Below are 20,493 nucleotides of genomic sequence, written 5' to 3' on the forward strand. Positions count from 1 at the left end.
TGTGTTTGGAGATTTTTCATAGTATCAATTAGATATTTGAAATAATATCCAATACCAAGTATAAATATATTCAGTTCTTCTAATAAAGAGTACAATTCCTAGATAAAAATAACTGAATCTGTTTGGTTGTCATTTAGGCTTTAAAAAAATAATACACTTTCGAGCAGGGATTGGCAAACTACAGCCCATGTGCCAAAGCCAGCCTAATCCTTGTTTTTGTGAGTAAAGTTTATTTGAACACAAATCCACTCATTTATTTATGTATTGTGTATGGCTGGGTTTTTTTTATGTTTTGTTTTGGTTTGGTTTGATTTTTTTGCTGCAATAACAGAGGCTAATTGTTATGGCAAAGACTGGCAAATGCCCTGCAAAGCCTAAAATATTTACTTTTTGGCCCTTTAAAAAATATTTGCTGACCCTACTACAGAGCATTAATTTTTATCATTTTCTGACAACTGGTAAATTGGTAGAAGATTGGCAATTCATTGCCTCAGCAGTGGTAAAAAGTAGCTTTCAAATATTAATTTTTAATGTTATCACCTTTCATCCCAAGTCTTTCCTTTCATGTGTACAGCTTGACTTTAAGGAGTGCAAATTAATTTCAATGACTAAAGTAAAACAGTAATTTACATCAATAACTTGAAAACATCTAATTTATTCATTATCAGCCATAGTGATTTACATCCATCAATTTGAAAACATCTAATTTATTCATTATCAGCAACTATTTTTTGAGCCTCGTTGTCTGTCAGACGTCCTTTGGGCTGCTGAGTTTATATCATTTCACAAAACAGAGGCAAGATAGTTACCTTGTGTGAAATGAGAGAGATACAGGCAACAAAGAGATAACTCAGTAATGTATAATATATTAGATGATAAGTGCTATGCAAGCACTATGGAATAAGAGGTGGATAGTGAGAAGTGATGGAGGGATTATCGTAAAATTTTGTATATAGTTATGGAGAATTTGACTGGGAGGGTAACAAATGAGGAGCAATGGAAGGATAGGAGGGAGCAAAATACAAGAAAGGCATGGGGCAGGGCGTTAAAAGTGGGGGAATGACTAGTCTATTACAAAAAGAGTAAGAAAGCTCTATAGTAGCTTGAGGGGAAGATGATGGTGTCAGAAGTTGTATGGTGGCAGGAAGGCATATTGAATAGCAGGGCTAATAGATCATTATCTGAGAACTTCTGGGCTATTAAAAGAACTTTTTCTTTTACTCTAAATGAGAAAGGAAGGATTTAAGTAGGCATTGACAAAAGCAAAGATAATGGATAATGTTTTGAAAATAGACTCAGTGAGCAAGATGAAGATGCTGTTTCCATAATCCAGGTGAGGGATAAGATCTAGTGTATTTTAAAAAGCAAACAGTGATATAGTCAGAGGTGCCATAACAAAAATTCTACAGAAGGGGTGGTTTAAACAGCAGATAATTATTTCCTTATGGTTTTGGAGGCTAAGTCCAAGATTAATGTGTCAGCAGGTTTGGCTGACTGCAAGGCCTCTCTCCTTGTCTTTCAGGTGGACCTCTTCTTGCTGTGTCCTTTTTCTGTATGTAGGCATTCCTGACATCTCTTTGTGCTTATATTTCCTCTTATAAGGACACCTGTCAGTTGGATTAGAGCTTTCTCTACAAGGCCTCACTTTAACTTAATCACCTATAAGTATCTTGTCTCTAAATAGAGCCATATTTTTGAGGTGTCAGGATTAGAGTTTCAACATGTGAATTTGAGGGGACACATAATAAATTGTAATGAGAAGTTACAGTAGTGCCCTCCTATCCATGTTTTCAGTTACTTGTATTTAACAGTGAATGGTCTGAAAATATTAAATGGAAAATTCCAGAAGCAATTTATAAGTTTTTGAATTGTGCTGTGTTCTGAGTAGCATGGTGAAATGTCATGCCATCTCACTCCATCTTGACTGGGATTAAGTCATCCCTTTGTACAGCATATCCATACTTGGTATATTACCTACCTCATTAGTCACGTGGTAGCCATCTTGGTTATCAGATTGATTGTCCATCAGATGTACTATTGTAGTGTCACAATACTTACATATAGGGTTCTATACTACACAGTTTCCAACATCTACTGGGGGTCTTGGATCATGTCCCCCACAGGTAAGGGGGAACTACTGTATATATTCTCTGGAGTTTTTTTTTTTTTTTTTCTACATTTCCCCATGTTTTTGATTCAATTTGACAGCTTTTGTTCATTGTATGTGTGTTTGTTGTGCTTATGGTCCTGTGCCACTGAGTCATATTCTTAATTTATTCTAGATGATGTATAGAAAAACAAAAAATTAAATTACTTACAAGTCCAAGAAAGGACTTGGCCTTATAGGAGCATGGTAGAATGTAGTTCTCATGTGTTTTAGGCAGCTGTAGTGATTTGGTGTTGTGGTGTTTTGCTTTTTCATTCCATTTTGGTCAGATTATTCCTTTGAAAGCTTGGCTTTGGATGTCATTGCTTTATATCTTATATGTGTAAAGAAATGTATCATGAATTGTAATGTTAAAAATTAAGCACAGGATAGTTCCTAGCATAATGAAAACTTTGAACTAAAATGAATAAAATTTTGCATGAACAGGTGTGGCAAAACATGTTGGTGATGCCCTCAAAGAACATGCTTCCAGATCATCTCGAAAGATTTGCACTATTGGAATAGCTCCATGGGGAGTGATAGAAAACAGAAATGATCTTGTTGGGAGAGATGTAAGAATGTTTTTAAAGTTTCTCATATTTGCACTTACATATAAACAGAATTATAGCAAAAATGGAGCAAGTCAAATTAAAATATTCATGATCATACCACATTTTTCAAATGAAGTTTAAAAAGCATTTTTCTGTGATTTTCTTCTCATCTTCTTGAAAATACATTCATAAATATAAATGATAAATGTCTTTCATATCATGCCATTAATTACATTTTGAATGAATCTTTGACGTTAGGAATTAATCTTATTGGGGTTGGAGCTGTAGCTCAGTGGAAGAGCACTTGCTTAGCATGTGTTAGGCTCTGGGTTCGATCCTTAGAACCACATAAAAATAAAATAAAGGCACTCTGTCCATTTAAAAAAAAAGAAGAAGCATTAAGAAAAAAAAGAATCTTTTCACTCAGAGGAGGAATCAAATGCTAATGTTTTATTTCTATAGGCTAAAGATATGAATATTAATTGAGATTATTGAAAAGAAATCATTTTCAAGTGTTATTAAGTTTCTTTTTTTTTTTTAAAGAGAGAGTGAGAGAGGAGAGAGAGAGAGAATTTTTAATATTTATTTTTTAGTTATCGGCGGACACAACATCTTTGTTGGTATGTGGTGCTGAGGATCGAACCCGGGCCGCACGCATGCCAGGCGAGCGCGCTACCGCTTGAGCCACATCCCCAGCCCTTAAGTTTCTAATATCAATTTTAAATATCTTCTTTATGGCTAGAAAAATTACAATGTGACATTTTATTGCTTTTTAAAAAATCCTTTATATCTTACAGTTTACTCAATCTCATAATAGTTTCTTAGCACTGTATATTTATTTACTGTTTCTCCTTTTGCATGTGATAATGAAATATATAATTCTGCAAATTGATTAGTCTTTTGTGGTTTTTTTTTTTAATATTTTTTAGTTGCCAATGGATTTTTTACTTTATTTGTTTATTCGTATGTGGTGCTGAGTATCTAACCCAGGGATTCACACATGCTAAGCAAATGCTCTACCACTGAGCCACAACCCCAGTCCCTAGCTTTTGTTTTTTGATATATTCTTTCTCACTGTTTATTTCTAAATGTGAAATAGAATTTTACCTCTTTACAGATTATTTCAAAATTTATTTTACATTCTGTTACATTTAATCCTGCCCACTAACTGTTATGTTTGCTATTTTTTAGGTCATTGCTCCTTATCAAACCTTATTGAACCCCCTGAGCAAATTGAATGTCCTGAATAATCTCCATTCCCATTTCATATTGGTGGATGATGGCACAGTTGGAAAGTATGGCGCAGAAGTCAGACTAAGAAGAGAACTTGAAAAAACTATTAATCAGCAAAGAATTCACGCAAGTAAGGGAATTCCCAAACTTTTATTATGGAAGTTATTTTGAGCTGTATTAAAAGCCAGTGATGTTCTAGAAAAGTTGAATGTCAAGTACCCTTTTCCTTATGTAGCAAGAAATCTATAAAACAACCCAAAATGGCGGATCTTAGACAATTTTAAGACCTAGAAGATCTCTCAGGCCAAATAGGGTACTCAGGCTTCAAGGCCAAAGACAAAAAGGCTCATTAGAAGCTTTGTAGCTATTGTTTGTCATTGCTGCCAAAGGAATTTACAAGTATTCTTAATGTCTTATATATCCAAGACTTAGCTTTGGAATTTAAGATTGAAAAGTAAAATGGAATAAAGCCACTTTGTAATAAAGTAAAATAAGCTTGTTTAAAGTTCATAAAATGAATAGATGTCACTCTTTGGTAAGTGTGTCTTAAAAATCTGTATTCTTGTGACGAATTTTCCTTTCCAATCATGGCTGAACCTTCTGGTTCAACATCTAAATTTTATTACAACTAGAAGAAATTTTGTAACCCTGGGACACCAAGGTGAACTCTATGACAAAATGAAATAGAAATACACAATTACTGAACAGTGTATTAAGATTATGGTGGAAGCAGAACATTTACAAAAATTAGAAATGTTGTATAAGTCACAGTTACCAATTCTGCATGTTGTAAAAACAAAAATTGTTCTCACTAACTTTTTTCTTTTACTCTTGCAGAAGTCTTAGAATTTTATCAGTCAGTGCCACTTAAATAATTATGACTCATTAATTTCTATATTAATGTATACTAAATTATATATTAGATTTTCTAATTTTGTCTTTAGAACAGATTTTCAGTTGGTGCTAAAGTAATATATTTAATACTTTATTTATGTGAGACTGATATTACATTGAGTAAAGTGAAGTCAACACAAGAAATTATGTCCTGACTTTTAACTTTGCATTTAAAAAAAAGCTAAAATTACAATTTTATTTAATTTTCTAATTAAACTTTTACTCTTTTAGGAATTGGCCAAGGTGTTCCTGTAGTGGCTCTGATATTTGAGGGTGGGCCAAATGTTATACTCACAGTTCTAGAATACCTTCAAGAAAGTCCCCCTGTTCCTGTAGTTGTATGTGAAGGAACAGGCAGAGCTGCAGATTTGCTAGCCTATATTCACAAACAAACAGAAGAAGGAGGGTAAGTATATTTGTATAGAAAATTTTAATAACCTGATTGAAGAGTCTTGTGGTCTTTAGAGTATTAGGTTACTTTTAATGGTTTATGAATATGAAAATCTTGAGTTCAGCACAACATTTTGTTAAGGCTTGAAGAAATAGCCTACTCATACATTATTGGAATGAAGTAAAATATGGGTTTTTTGTATTAATAGAAGAAAGTTGTTGGCTATAGAAGCACACATCTTCTGATCCAATAGTTTATATCTGGGAATTGTTTCTACAGATGTTCAGCTGTTATAGGGTTATTTGTATGAGTAAGAGATTGGAATAAAGTAGAACATCCATCAGAAAAAGACTAAATAAGTAAATTGTGGCGTATCTACAAAATGGGCAGTTTATAGCTGAATAAAGATGGTACCTTTTGCTAGATTTATGAATATTATCAAAATGTCTACCTAGAAAAAAGAAGATGTAGAGCAGTGTATAAATTGTGTCACTCTTTTTTAAAAAATATTTATTTTTTAGTTATAGGTGGATACAATATCTTTATTTTATTTTTATATGGTGCTGAGGATCGAACTCGGTGCCTCACATGTGGTAGGCGAGCACTCCACCTTTGAGCCACAACCCCAGCCCAATTGTGCCACTCCTTATGTAGAGAAAGAGGTGCTAATTATTTGTATATATAAAAAGAGATCTTGGAAAGTCGTCCAAGCTAATCATAATCAATAGCAATAGTAAAGGGCTGAGATGGAATTGGGAAGATGAAAGATAGTGGGAAGGATGAAAGATATTTGTAGCACAGTGGTAGAGCACTTGCTATGAGTTTTCATATTTTTATGTTTTCTCTATTTTTGGCCATATACATGTATTAACCTATTCATAAAAAGAAAAATGTAAATACATTCAAGACATCTTGGCAAAATATTACTTTATACACCATAATATTTTTGAATTATCTTCACATATTATAAAATGTAAGTACTGATTGCAGCATATACTATATTTTAAAAATTATAAACTAGCCAGATGCAGTGATGCATGCCTATAATGTAAACAGGTTGGAAGGCTGATGCAGGAAGATCCCTAGTTCAAAGCCAGCCTCAGGAATTTCTCAAGGCCTTAAGCAACTTAGACCATCTTAAATAAAATAGAATATTAAAAGGGCTGGGAATGTAGCTCAGTCATTAAGTTCCCATGAGTTCAATCCCTGGGTACTTCCCACCCTGCCATACACACAGAAACACATACCACACACACACTAATTCAAAGAGAAAAATAATTCCATTTCTCTTTTTTTCCCTTAAGACTTATAGTGGATGTCTCATGAAGAAAAAATAATTCTGCCCAATGTCAGATATTTAATAGTAATAATCTCATAAATAATAGAATATGAAACTAGTGCATTAAGTTATATTTCCTCTTATACTAGAAGTCTTCCTGATGCAGCAGAGGTTGATATCATTTCAACCATCAAGAAAACATTTAACTTTGGCCAAAGTGAAGCAGTTCATTTATTTCAAACACTGATGGAGTGCATGAAGAAAAAAGAGCTTGTAAGTATATTTCAGCAGAATAAGGCTTTTTGTTTCTTCCAAAGCACATTCTAAATTAGTGAGATACTTTTGTTTCTAATTTGGATTTTAAACTTTTAAATCTTCTTTAACCAAGTAAAATGTCATTCATTTATTAGTCTTTTCAGATTATATAGTGATAAAGAAGGACTGTAGTTTTTTATATGGTATTTAAACAGTATATTTCCATGTTTCTTTTAGAAAAAGTTTCTTAACTGGGTCTCAGCAGATTATTTTCAATGTGTGTGTGTGTGTATACATGTATATATAAATAACTAAATACTTCTTGATGGCTTTTCTAACAATAAGTGAAAAAAAATTTTAAACAATTTTATTCTGAGGGAGTGCTTAAGAGTGTGGTATGTTAAATATCAGTGCTACTTAGTTTTAATCATGTTTAAGTTTTTAGAGATAAAAATTTTGAATAGTCTATAAATAGATGATAACCTTTGATTTGCTGTCTACTTCCATGGTAGGTTTTATACACTGAAATGAAGTCAGTTAAAAATTCGTATTTGGGTTAAAATAATCTTTTATTTTATGAAAAATATCTTTAGATAACATGGTGTTACAATTTAGGAAATCTGTAGGCATTTTCAATAAAAGAATTAAACTAAACAAATACTCATCATTTAAGAATTCATGTATTACTTGAATGGGTTTTTGCTCTGTATAACAAGTAGCAGGATTTATTCTTACAAGTAAACTGTAGACTCACTCTAAAGTTTCTTATTCTGATAACTGATATAAGATAGGTTAAAAAAAAGTGTGAAACCAAATATTTTCAATATATATGCTATTGTTTTTGGTAAATAATAAATGATAAGTCTTAATTTTTTGGATTTTTTTTTTGAGGGTTGATTGATGTTTTTCTTGCCTCCTCCCCACAAATATCAACCTACCTACCTACCCCTCAACCCCCATCACAGTACACCTTAAAATTACTTTGTTTTATGATGTCTTAGATTTAAAAATATAAAGATGTAATATTATGAATTAATATTTAAATAGATCACTGTGTTCCACATTGGATCAGAGGAACATCAGGATATAGATGTAGCAATACTTACTGCACTACTAAAAGGTAAGATTTTAAAAATTTTATCTTTAATATCTTGAAAGTATAGCCTATTTATATAAGGTAGGATTTTAAAAATTTGGTTAAATACTTGGAAAGTAAATTTTTCAGTAATTTTTCTTTGTGAAACACACAATCTTGGTTTTTATTGGCAGTAAGTTAGCTTTTGTTTTTATCTTGTAGAATTATTATTGTTTATAGCAAGGTGTATGCCTGCAGAATTTTAATTATCCCATTAAAATAAGTACTTAAAGGTGATAGTATTTAAAAAATACCATAATTTATATCATCTTGGAATCAAAAGATAATAAGTGACAGGAAATCTCGAAACCATGAAAGAAGAGTAATTGGAATGATAAAAAAAACAAAATTCAGGTAAAAAGAGAGCCTTATCTGCGTGTAGTATTTGCCATATACTTTCTGTGTGCTGACCACTGTTCTTCAGTGGTTTATATTGCTCATCTTGTTTTATCCCTACAGTATCCCGAAAGGATACATTTCCTTTTATGTTTCTCATTTTATAAATGAGGAAAGTAAGGAGCAGAAATTTTAAAGTGGAGGAATCTCAAAGAGCTTTTCAAAATTGTTAAGAAAAAGATGAATACCTTATGGGAAAAATGAGTCAAAATTTATGTAAATGATACTGGAGAAAGAATTCAAATACTTTGAAGAAAGATGGTCAACATTATAGTATGAAAGTAAAAATAAATTTTAAATTCTTGTGCTCTTGGTGGATGATATAAGCTTTCTGAAATATTGGGGAGGATATAAAAAAACCTTAAAGTGTGTATGCTGTGTCCATCAATTTGGTTCCTAGAAAATCATCCTATATAAGTAATCAAACATATACTAAAATATATTTGGTAAGATATCATATACATAGTAAGGTACTCGAAACACAATACTGAACACTTTGCATAATATCCCATTTTCAGATAAACAGAAGTATATGAATGCACTTATATATTTACAGAAAAGGACATGAAAGGATATTTTTTCAGAATCTTAACGGCCAGTACTGTCTCTGTAATAGATAGATCATCAACATTTTCTGCTTACTTTTCTGCGTTCTGAATTGTTTACAATGAATGAGGCTGTGTAGTTTCTGTAGTTGGAAAATAAGCCTCCATACTGAGGTTATTCTTACCTCTCTGAGGCAGGTATTTCTGAGCAATGTCTGACACCAGATGTGTATGTTAATTAAAGGGTGGTAGGGAGATTTCCTAAGTGTTAACATATTAATGGAGATAAACTTGCAAACTATTTTTTTTATTCAATTAGGTACTAATGCATCTGCATTTGACCAGCTTATCCTTACATTGGCATGGGATAGAGTTGACATTGCCAAAAATCATGTATTTGTTTATGGACAGCAGTGGCTGGTACGTAAATAATCTATATACACATATAATTAAACTCAGTACTACAGGTTTTCTGTATACATAAGTTCCACAACTAGGGATTCAACTAACCACAGATTGTGTACTATGTGGTTAGTCCGACAATGATGGCATCTATACTGAATACGTACACACTTTTTTTTCCCTTGTCTTTATTTCCTAAACAGTATAGCATAACAACTATTTGTGTAATGTTTACATTATGTTAGGTATAAATAATTTAGAAATAATTTAAAGTATACAGGAGGATATGTGTATGTTATATGCAAATATTTACCATTTAATTTTACATAAATAATGTGAACATCCATGAATTTCAGCAGCCAAGGGGTCCTGGAATCAACCCTTCACAGACAATAAGGAAAACTATAATAACAAAGTATTTGATGAAACTATGACCTAACTTCACATTTTACCTTTTTGCCACAGGTGCAAAGTTCATTTAGCTAAACATTTCTACAATATCCAGATCTATTTAGGTTCTAAGTTATGTTGGCCTCTTGATAATCTTGCATTTTATAGGGTATGTTGGTATATAAAAATTCTAGAATTGAAGAGCCTTGGAATTTTTACTCTATATACATAATATTTCATTGGATGTTTATATCTGTTCTTTCCACAGCCTCTCCATTCAACGAAATGGGAACAATAATTTTGCAGCTTCTGAGATGAGAAACTTTGGTGTCATCTTTTACTTTTCTCTTTCTCATATACTCCAATCTAGTTCCATCAATAAATCTTTACACACACACACACACACACACACAACTCTTTCAAAATATCAATTTTTATCATCCTGATTGAATCTCTTATCATCCTTTTGTTATTTCAGTAGTATTCCTTTTGATTTTCCTGCTTTTATTCTTCCTGTCATTTTACAGACAGAAGATGGATCACATCTCATTTATTCAGAGCACAATCCAGAGCCTTTATGATGACCTATAAAACTTTGTATCATCTGTTCTATTACTACCTCTCTTACATACTACCACTGTTCCTTTTGCTCTCTTTTATAGCTTTGTTGGCCTTCTTGGTATTGTTTTTGAACACACTAAGCATACTCATATCTCTAGGCTTTTGTTCCTGTTCTTCTGTCTGGAACATTCTCCCCTAGATATGCACCTGAGTTTACTTCCTCATCTCTTTTTGGACTGTAACCAAATGTCTCCAGTTAAACTTTCTCTGTGTACTCTGTTTTGGTAGTATTCCCTTATGTCAGCATTTCCTGTGTTCTTCCTTGCCTTTTTTTTAAACCCTCTAGCATTTATCACCATCTGAAAAAAATATATATAAATTAGCTATCTGTTTATTTATGATATATCTTTTTATTCCTAGAAAGTAAATTTTACTAGGGCAAGTGTATCTTTCAGTTTTGTTTACTGCTATGTACACAACCTTGTAAAATAATGAGCACTTGACAAATTCTTAATACTTGTCTGAGTCCCTAGGAGGGGGATGAAATGTTCAACACTATTATCAGCCTTCATAATAGAGAGGATAAGCCAGATCTCTTTCATCTATATAATAGAAACAGCAAATTGCAGAAAAGTATGCATCATATGATTGTAATTGTGGCAAATTCTCTTTATGAATACACAAACATCTGTGCCTATCTACATGTACTGTCATGGTATCATTTCTATTTTTTGTTTTTGGTAGTACTGGGGATCAAACTCAGGGCTTCAAGCATATTTGACAAGTGCTTTACCACTGAGCTACAAGCTCAGCCCCTTAGAATTTTAGATCTATTAGTGGGATATGGCTGGAGAGATGAAGGCTAGTGGAAAATAAGTTTTGTTTTGTACCATTTTGTGTTTGATTTTTTTTTAGAAAAACCATACGAGTGTATTTTCTGTATAGTAATAAAGAAACTAGTTACTTTCCCCCTTGGAGGACTGTAGAGAAGGAAATTGATGTTAAACTCTTGCAGTAAAACTCAAAAGTTGTAAACTAACTTTTTATTCTGATGAATAATTTCATTGGATTTTTTAGTCTCTTCACATGTAAATGATTAGATAGTCTTGCATATATATGTTCATATATAAATCCATATGTCTCATGGGTTTGTCCTCCATAATGTTAGATTTATTTTATTTTGTGCTCCTTACTTAAGAGTTTACATGTCAGTTTTTTTTTTTTTAATTATTTGGTATACATTGAGTAATTATTTGGTATACATTGAGGAACTGCTGCTTACAAAGCAGATAGATTTTTTTTTTTAAACTGCATCTTTTTTCCCCTCATGTGAAAATTTAGCCAAGCTCTTATGTTGTTCTAGGATAATAGTGATAAACTCAATTAGATAGAATGTTTCATTTTTTAAAACAATGTTTAAGGGTAAGGATGTAGCTTATGGGTAGAGTGCCTGTTTAGCATGTGTGGGGCCCTGGATTTAGTCCCTAATACTACCAAAAAGAATAAAAACAAGAATTTTATTAGGCCTCTTTTATTATACCAAAATGAAATTTCAGAAATAATAAATAAATTTCTTAAAAACAAATATGATGCCCTGATTGTAATAAGTCAGAGAAAAGTGATCAGTACAGAAATATTCAAGAAAGGCAGCATTTTAAAGACATAAGTTAGATACTTGTACTTACTATAAAAGAATCAGTGTCAACGTTGTAATCATGCATATGAAATCATACAAGTATGTTATTACTTACGTATGTTATTATTATGTGATTTAAGTACCATTGGATAACAGAAAAATATCCCTTGTAAGTATAGGATAAGGAAAGAACAGAGAGAACCAAGTGGGTACTAGAGTAATTTTAAATGATGATGCTAGAAAGAGCAATAACAAATCAGAATAATTTATATGTAATAGATAGAAAGAGGAAATAATGTTAAATAAAATAGGAATAAACACGCCATGGTAAATTATAGTCTAATATGTAGAGAAAATTGAAGTATTCTCATAATAAATTGGTCTTATTTTTAAGGATAATATAAAATATTTTCATGTTAGAATGGAGTGGTGAAAAAAATCACAGAAAACGTACCTTCCATCGTGAATTTTCATCATTAACACTCATTTCGTTAGTATATACTTAAAAAGATCTTAGAGACCTATCCTTTGCTAGGTTATGGAAATTGAAGTAGACTAGGGAAATAAATAAAAATATAAGCTGCTATAGAGAAATTGTGTAGTTGTGTGGTAAATTTCTGAAGACAGAATCAGAATATGATTTAAAAATAACAGGTGAAGGGCTGGGGTTGTGGCTCAGTGGCAGAGCTCTTGCCTAGCATTTGTGAGGCAGTGGGTTCAATTCTCAGCACCACATAAATAAATAAAGGTCCATCAACAACTAAAAAGTATTTTTAAAAAAGACAGGTGAAGAAACAATGAATTTTGAAACTGATTTTGTTACAAAGACTTTTTATCATGTAGTGCCACAATACTAAAAATACAAAGAAGCAGTTATAGGAGATGTTATTAAAATTTTTATTAATGATACTCAATAAAATCTGTATACATCGTGTGCCTACACTAATGTGTTAGTATTTGATAGGGAAGTCTGTCGAAGTTTGTAAAATAGGCTAAGAAATATAAAAGTAACAGCTGATATGCTGACTGATAGATCTGTATTAAGCTGAAATGTCACAGGTTGTATTGCTGTCAAAAAATGTGATTTTCCCCTAAAGGTGAATAATTTCTGTTAAAATTATGAAGAAGCTTAAGTACAATCTTGTCTGACTTGTAATTGTATTTTTGAACTATTTATTGTACAAAAATTAAGACAGAATATTTTGTTTGTTCATATATAAAATAGAAGTCTTAATTTTTTTACTCATGAGCATCTAACAGGGCATATAATGTTTTAAGATTTGATACAGTTCCTATTTGTTTGATATTGTTCATCATATCACGTGATTTCTGGTATCCCTTGGCCCTCTCCTTAAAAGTTAGTACTGGCCCCGACTTAGAGAAATGACTCATCCAAAAACTTTCCTAAACATTGAGAACCATTGCTCTAAGATATTTCCACTCCAAATTTAATTGTTAATGTACTTTGTGGGTTTTTTTTTTTTCCTTATGTAAAACTTGATCTCTTACAGAAATAGCTTTTATGGAATATTCTTTTGGAAAAGTCTTTTTTCTTCAAGAGAGGTTTTTTTTATCTGTCTCTAAATACCTTAATTCTTCCTAGCCTTTCACTATTTTGTATCTGTCCAATTGTGTTTTAAAACTGTTTGAGAACAAATAAGTATAAATTCTAAGGACTTAAATTTTTAAGAAGTCATGATAATTAGTACATGTGAAATGTATTTATTAATTTTGATATTCTCTTAGGTTGGATCCTTGGAACAAGCTATGCTTGATGCTCTTGTAATGGATAGAGTTGCATTTGTAAAACTTCTTATTGAAAATGGAGTAAGCATGCATAAATTCCTTACCATTCCAAGACTGGAAGAACTTTACAACACTGTAAGTCTATGATCAAATTCTTTGTTGTGAATTACATATTATTGTTTTATCATCTTTGGGAAATTTCATTTTACCTGAACATGTCCATTCCTATTGATAAAGCCTTCCCAGTGTCTTGCTGGTTATATGGAAAAAAATACAGCCAGTCTTAGTGTGGATTATTGTATGATATTCTTAATGTTTTCCTGTTTTACGAGCTTTTCCCTATCTCCATAGCCACATATGAAAGTAATGCAGATTTAATAACTATCTCCTAGAGAATAAACTGCTTTGAGTCTGATTATGTTTCTTTTGACTCTTTTGTCTAATGGATAAATTACATATTATTTTTCCTCTTTTTGGTTTTTACATTCATGGATTTGATTTTATGTTCCTCTTTTAGTTTTTCATTTTTCTTATAAAAGGCTCCTGAAAACTTTTTAGTTGTAATAAAGCCCTTTCTCGTTTTATTTCAAATTTCATGTCCCTAACATTAGAGTAAATACTACCCTTTTTGTGATTTTGCATGGTACCAGTATGAATTTAACTGAGCTATGCTTTGAGAAGCACTGTGACCACATCCTAATTTCATAATGTTGACTTCTCTACAAAACCATTTGACATTCATCAGTTTCCACCTATTTCTCTCCTTTTCATTCCCAATATCTTTGTACTACTCAATCATTGCTTGTCTACTTCAGTAATCATTTCTCTTTATCTCTTTATTTAATTTTTCCTCAAATAAGTTCTTTGTTTTTACAGTGACGTTTTACTATATCTTTCTGCAGTTTGGAAACCTGTGATGGCCACCTGATGTGTGTATAATAGTACTCATACCTTTAGCTTGATTTTCAAAAATCTTGACATTTTGCTCTAGATATTTCTCACTTTATCTTTCCCCCCTACTTCAACCCTTGCCTACTCCCACCTTCAAATACTGGGTGTTCCAACTATATTGTCTACCTGCTACTTTTTAAAAAATTTAAAAAAAAAACTTTTTAAAAAAGCATTTTCTGTTTAAATAGTGCTGGTTTGTTTTCCTCTACTGATTTATTAGAATTTTATTCATTGTTTAAAAACTTAGTTCAAATGCCATGCCAGTACTAGCCAGTCCTACTAACATAGTTAAGAAAACTTATGTTTTCTCCTGTGGACTGTAAATTTTTTTTGAGTAGGGTTTGTGCTTTTATTTCCAACCATTCCCCTTCCCTTTCATAGGGTCCAGTACAGTTACCTTAAATTTTGTTGTTTTTCTGTTGTTTTCTAATTTAGATATAAAAATTAAAAGAGTTATTCATTGTGAAGTAAGGTTTCTCCTTGAAGTGTAAAGCAAATATAAAATAATAAAAATTAAAATTGATCTCATTAGCAAGGCATGAAATTTTTTAAAAATTTTGTAACTTAAAGAGTTAAGATACTATAAGCTTCCATTATTGAAAAGATTTTCAAAAGTTTGAGTGTTTATAACATGATAAAAAAAGTTAAAACATCAAACTTTTGGTGTCAATGTTCTTCTACATAAGAATTATTGAGGACTTTAAAGTGCTGTTCTAAAGAGATTTTACTTATGTTTATTGGTAAATATTAGAATGTGAAACCGATTTTCAAACATTTCTCAATTTATACTAATGTAACAATAATAAACTCAATACATGTTAACATAAAATTATTGTGTGTCTGTCTAGGGATTGAATGCATGCAAATTCACAAATTCTACCATAGAGCTACATCCCCAACCAATAACTTATTTTTAAAGAAAATTAGTACTAAAACAATTTTACATTTTACAAACCTCTTTAATGCATGACCTCATAAAAGCAGTGTGGATTCTCATGTTTGCTTCTGAATTTAGTCTTATAATATCACGGGTCAAAAAACCTCTGAAAAGGGCTGGGACTATGGCTTAGTGGTAGCGCACTTGCCTGGCATGTGTGAGGCAATGGGTTCCATTCTCAGCACCATGTATAAATAAATAAAGAACTATCAACAACATATATGTATGTACACACACACACACTTTTTTTAAAAAAGCAGCTGAAAAATTCCACTGAACATTTAAAGACCTGAGAGTGAAACAACAATGTATGTATAATCTTAATAATTGATTATAAAAATAGTTTTGACCTACAGACCTCAAAAAGAAGTATAAGGGGATTCAGGTATTTCCAGATACATTTTGATATCTGGTGTCTTAAAGTATATCGTTGGCAACTTAGCTTACCCTGTCTCAAAAATAAAATAGACCTGGAGTGTAGTTCAGTGATAGGAAAGGACTACGGTATATATAGCTCAGTGGTAGAGCACCCTTGGTTCATTCTCTAGTACCTCGCCCCACAGTATTAAGTGTATTTCTTTGTGATTATATACTGTTAGACAAATATAGTGAAACTTCATAATATTCTAAAATCATCTAAAATACTTCATTTAACTAAGAAGACATGTTTATTTTAAAAAGTTATGTATAAGAAAAAATAGAGATAACCTAGTAGACAGTAAGCCGGATGCAGTGACACATGTCTGTAATCCCATCAACCCAGGAGGCTAAAGCAGGAAGGGGTTTGAGGTCAACCTTAGCAACTTTATTAAAAATCAAATTTTTTTAAAATCAAATTTTTAAAAGGGGGCTTAGGGATGTAGCTCAGTGGTAGAGTACCCCTGGGTTCAACTTCCAGAAAAAAGAAGGAAAAGGAGAACAGAACAAATAAGATAGAATATAGTTATATGCAGTATCAATTATGGTAATCTTAAATATTGTATGGAATTTAAAAACCATGAACATGTAGGAAAATAATTTTTTTCCTAAGAAAGAGTGGTCTGTGTATCTGGATTTGAAATTGTATTCCCAAGGAGATATGATCAAAATGGTAAAGTAGATTGATTGATTACTCTAAGAACCTTTTTAATAATTAAAAAATTAATAACATGATGGGATTAAATCTCATTTGATAAATTTTTTCTTTCAGTTGGCTTCATTGTTGTTCTAACTTTAATATATACATCCTTACATTATATATGTGTATATTTTTAAATTAATAATTCTACTTTTGGAGATTTAAACCTAAGAAACTTTATAATCAAGTAAACTAGGAATACTTTTTCCCCCCACATTTTTAAGTGGGTGTGTCATAGTTGTGCATAGTAGTGGTTTGTTGTTACATATTCATGTGTGCACACAATATAACAATATAATTTGGCCAATATCATTCCCCAGTATTTCCCCTTTCCCTCTCATATTGTCTCCCCATAGTCCCTCTTCTCTGTTCTACTGATCTCCCTTTGATTTTCATGAGATCCTCTCCCCACTTTCTTTTCCTTTTTCCTCTCTAAACATTTGACAGTCTTCTGAGTTTGACTTATTTCACTTAACATTATGTTCTCAAGTTGCATTCATTTTGCTGCAAATGGCATAATTTCATTTCTTTATGGCTGAATAAAACTCTCCATTTGATAATTCTTTTAAACAATATTTAAAATACTAAGTTGTTTTTTTTTTTTACTTGTACCACATAGAATTTATTGCGATAAATTTCACAGGAGTCAGAGCTCTGCGTAAAATGTTTAGTGAAGACACTTTGATCCATTTACCTCAGTCTTCGTGGGGCTATATTCCTGAACATTTTTTCAAAATATCGAATGTCCTCAAATTAAGATTACTGTAAAGATAAAACTTGTATCTAGTCTACTTTAATACATAGTATACACAAAGAGAGGATAATGGGGAAATGGTTATCAATATAAATGTTAAAGGTTTGTTACCCAAACTATTTAAAATACTCATACAACTTGATGATTAGAAGGAACAGACATTTTAACAAGAAGGGAATTTACAGCCCTACCATCAATTAAAGAAATGTAAATTTAAGGTATAATTAATTAATGGGGCTGGGGGTTGTAGTTCTATGGTAGAGTGCTCACCTGGCACGTGTGAATCACTGGGTTCGATCCTCAATCACCACATCAAAATAAAGTACTTTGTCCATCTACTACTAAAGACAAAAAAAAGATAATGTTGTCGTGACTTATTAAACAAAAATATCACTTTAGTCATACTCTGTGATTATTCATCTTTTTTAAAAAAATATTTTTTAGTTGTTGATGGCCCTGTATTTATTTATTTATTTATTTGTTTGTTTGTTTCGCTCTACCACTGAGCTACAGCCCCATAATTATTCACCTTTTTGATGATTTTAAATATAACACTATAAAATGGTTATGTCCTATCTTTGTTCTAATTTTAAAGAAATAACTCCAAAATAGTATAATTTGTTTAAGAAGATCCTTATAAGTTCTATAAATAACAAAAAATTTCTTTTAGAAGAAAACAATAGTTTGCTGTTCTTTTTTTTTCTCCTCAAAGAAACAAGGTCCAACCAATCCAATGCTATTTCACCTTGTTCGAGATGTCAAACAGGTAAGAGATTGTTTTTGAAAATGTTATTTAAAAAATATCATTTCTACTTTATGTGTTTTCAAAAAAGTATATAAGTACATTTTTAAAACACCAATGAAATGACAAGACAAAATTAGTGCTAAATTTGTGATAAAAGTAAAGAGGATAATGTACCAGAAACCAAGAAAAAGGGAAGTTTATGAAATTAAGAACAGTTTCCTGAACTTCTCTGGTTATGCAACAGTGTGTTGAACTTTATAATGCTTTTGGTCCGTAAAATAAAAATCATTGATAGATTGTGTCCACTTTCTCTGTGTTCATTAGAAATGTGTTTCTTAGAATATCTTTCCTAATATAAAGGTTATAAAATGTGGGTATTAAGAGATATACTAAGTGGTAATCTTCATGACTAGGAAAAAAAAGTGAAATTCTCTCTCACCTTTATAAAATAAGATTCATTATTGGTGGTAACTGAATACACTGTTATATGGGCTAACCTCATTCTATAGTGACTAAATTGACTATTTTTTTTTCAAATGGTACTTATATTACATTAAGAAAAACATTGTGAAGTTTCTAAAATTCCTCATTCTTTTGAACTTTTACTTTCTGTGTGCACTATCGAAAAAGTCAAAACTTTATGTGGTTTGTAACTTTTAAATTTTTTTTTTTTTTAGTTGTACACAACACAATACCTTTATTTTATTTATTGATTTACGTGGTGTTGAGGATTGAGCCCAGTGCCTCACATATTCGAGGCAGGTGCTCTACCGTTGAGCCATAACCCCAGCCCCTTTGTAACTTATTTAATACTAAATTTGTATTCCATAAGAAGAACTTAAACCTTATTATATGTAAGAAATTTTGCTTTACTTTGATTTTTTGCATGAGCTTTTCTAACTTTATTGAAGTATATTTGACAACATGGTAAAATTTATTCACTTCATGTGTATATCTCTTTGACTTACTATTTTAATATGGTACTTACTACCATAGTCTTAATTTGAGAGCATTATAATACTTCAAAAAGTGACCCTGTACTTATTAGCAGTCACTCCTTTTTCTGTTCCTTTTCTACTCCTCATCTCTGCCTCCTCCCTAGGCAACTATTAATATAAGAATTTGCTTATTTTGGACAGTTCCCATTGATTTGATTTTTTTTTTTCCTTTTAGTAATTAAAACTCCCCTCCCTTGAAGCTTGAATAACCTTCAGACCAGGAGTTTGTAAAACATTTGCATTATGATTTCCTTACATAGGTCAGCAAGAAGAAATACAGAACTGGGCAAGGAGTGGGGAGCGTTGCTCAGTGGTACAGCATGTTCCTTACATGTGGAAGGCTCTTGTTCAATCCCCAGCACCAAATCCCCAGCACTTAGTTATGGAAACAAATATTAACATTGTTACATGGACTGCTATGATAATAAGCTAAATTGTTTTATTTCCATAAGTGGTAAACAATAAAATTCAGTAATTATTTTCTGGTTCATATTAATTATGTTGAGTTTTGTGAGCTTGAGAAATTGTTTAACATGACTTTTTTTTAAGACAACTCACCTTATTTTCCTTAGTTTAAAATATTTCCCATTAAAGTGTGAAAGTGAAATCTTAGCTCTAAATAGTGTTATAAATGTAGTTGAGTCCTGAATAAGGATATAAAAACTGTATGTAATTTTTACTAGAGCCAATATGATTTTTATAATAAATAAATATTTCTGGACCAGTCTGGAAACATAATTAACCTATAACATTATTTTGTAGGAAAATTGCTATGTATAATCATGAAAACAAAACACTTGGCTCTAGTAGTTCCATTGCCTCTGTGTGTTTTAGGACAGCAGAGGCATCAAATTGTTATCTTCCTGCTTTAGGCCATATTCCTATCCTAATCCACACCTTTGAGACCTTAAAACTTTGGAATTCCCTCTTCTCATAAAAGGAAATAGAGAAACAAGTCATTCTCTTCTCCTATAAAGATAGCCGATGGCTACTCTAGTTTCTTGAAACGAGTAAATATTTCTCATTTTGGGGAGAGGGCCTAGTCATAGGCATGACATGGCAATATTAAGAAATAATATTCTATTTAATGTTTTATTTTTAGGGAAATCTTCCTCCAGGATATAAGATCACTTTAATTGATATAGGACTTGTTATTGAATATCTCATGGGAGGAACCTACAGATGCACCTATACTCGGAAACGTTTTCGGTTAATATATAATAGTCTTGGTGGAAATAGTCGGGTATGTGATATTTGTCAGGAATTTTATATATGTATTTAAAAATTAACAAATTTTTAAAGTTAAGAATTAATTACATTCAAATGGTGAAAGTAACATTGTCTTTAAAAATATAAGATTTCAAGTAAGGATAAGTAAAAACTTTATAAGCTGTGCGTGGTGGTACATACCAGTAGTCCCAGCTTCTTGGG

The 20,493-nt window shown here is 31.5% G+C and overlaps 1 protein-coding gene across 3 annotated transcripts in view; it reads left to right on the top strand.

Moving 5' to 3' along the window:
• Nucleotides 1–20,493, top strand: part of TRPM7 (transient receptor potential cation channel subfamily M member 7) — a 99,225-nt gene that overhangs the window by 32,744 nt on the left and 45,988 nt on the right. For all 3 annotated transcript variants that reach the window (XM_081290673.1, XM_081290674.1, XM_081290675.1), the window contains exons 6-14: nt 2,594–2,718; nt 3,889–4,060; nt 5,056–5,230; nt 6,644–6,767; nt 7,797–7,869; nt 9,145–9,245; nt 13,561–13,695; nt 18,032–18,085; nt 20,165–20,305. In XM_081290673.1, coding sequence (XP_081146799.1) covers nt 2,594–2,718; nt 3,889–4,060; nt 5,056–5,230; nt 6,644–6,767; nt 7,797–7,869; nt 9,145–9,245; nt 13,561–13,695; nt 18,032–18,085; nt 20,165–20,305 — 1,100 coding nt within the window. The remainder of the gene's footprint in view (nt 1–2,593; nt 2,719–3,888; nt 4,061–5,055; nt 5,231–6,643; nt 6,768–7,796; nt 7,870–9,144; nt 9,246–13,560; nt 13,696–18,031; nt 18,086–20,164; nt 20,306–20,493) is intronic.

This window comes from Spermophilus citellus, assembly GCF_964194105.1.
Source record: "Spermophilus citellus genome assembly, chromosome: 4".
NCBI classification, from domain to species: domain Eukaryota; kingdom Metazoa; phylum Chordata; class Mammalia; order Rodentia; family Sciuridae; genus Spermophilus; species Spermophilus citellus.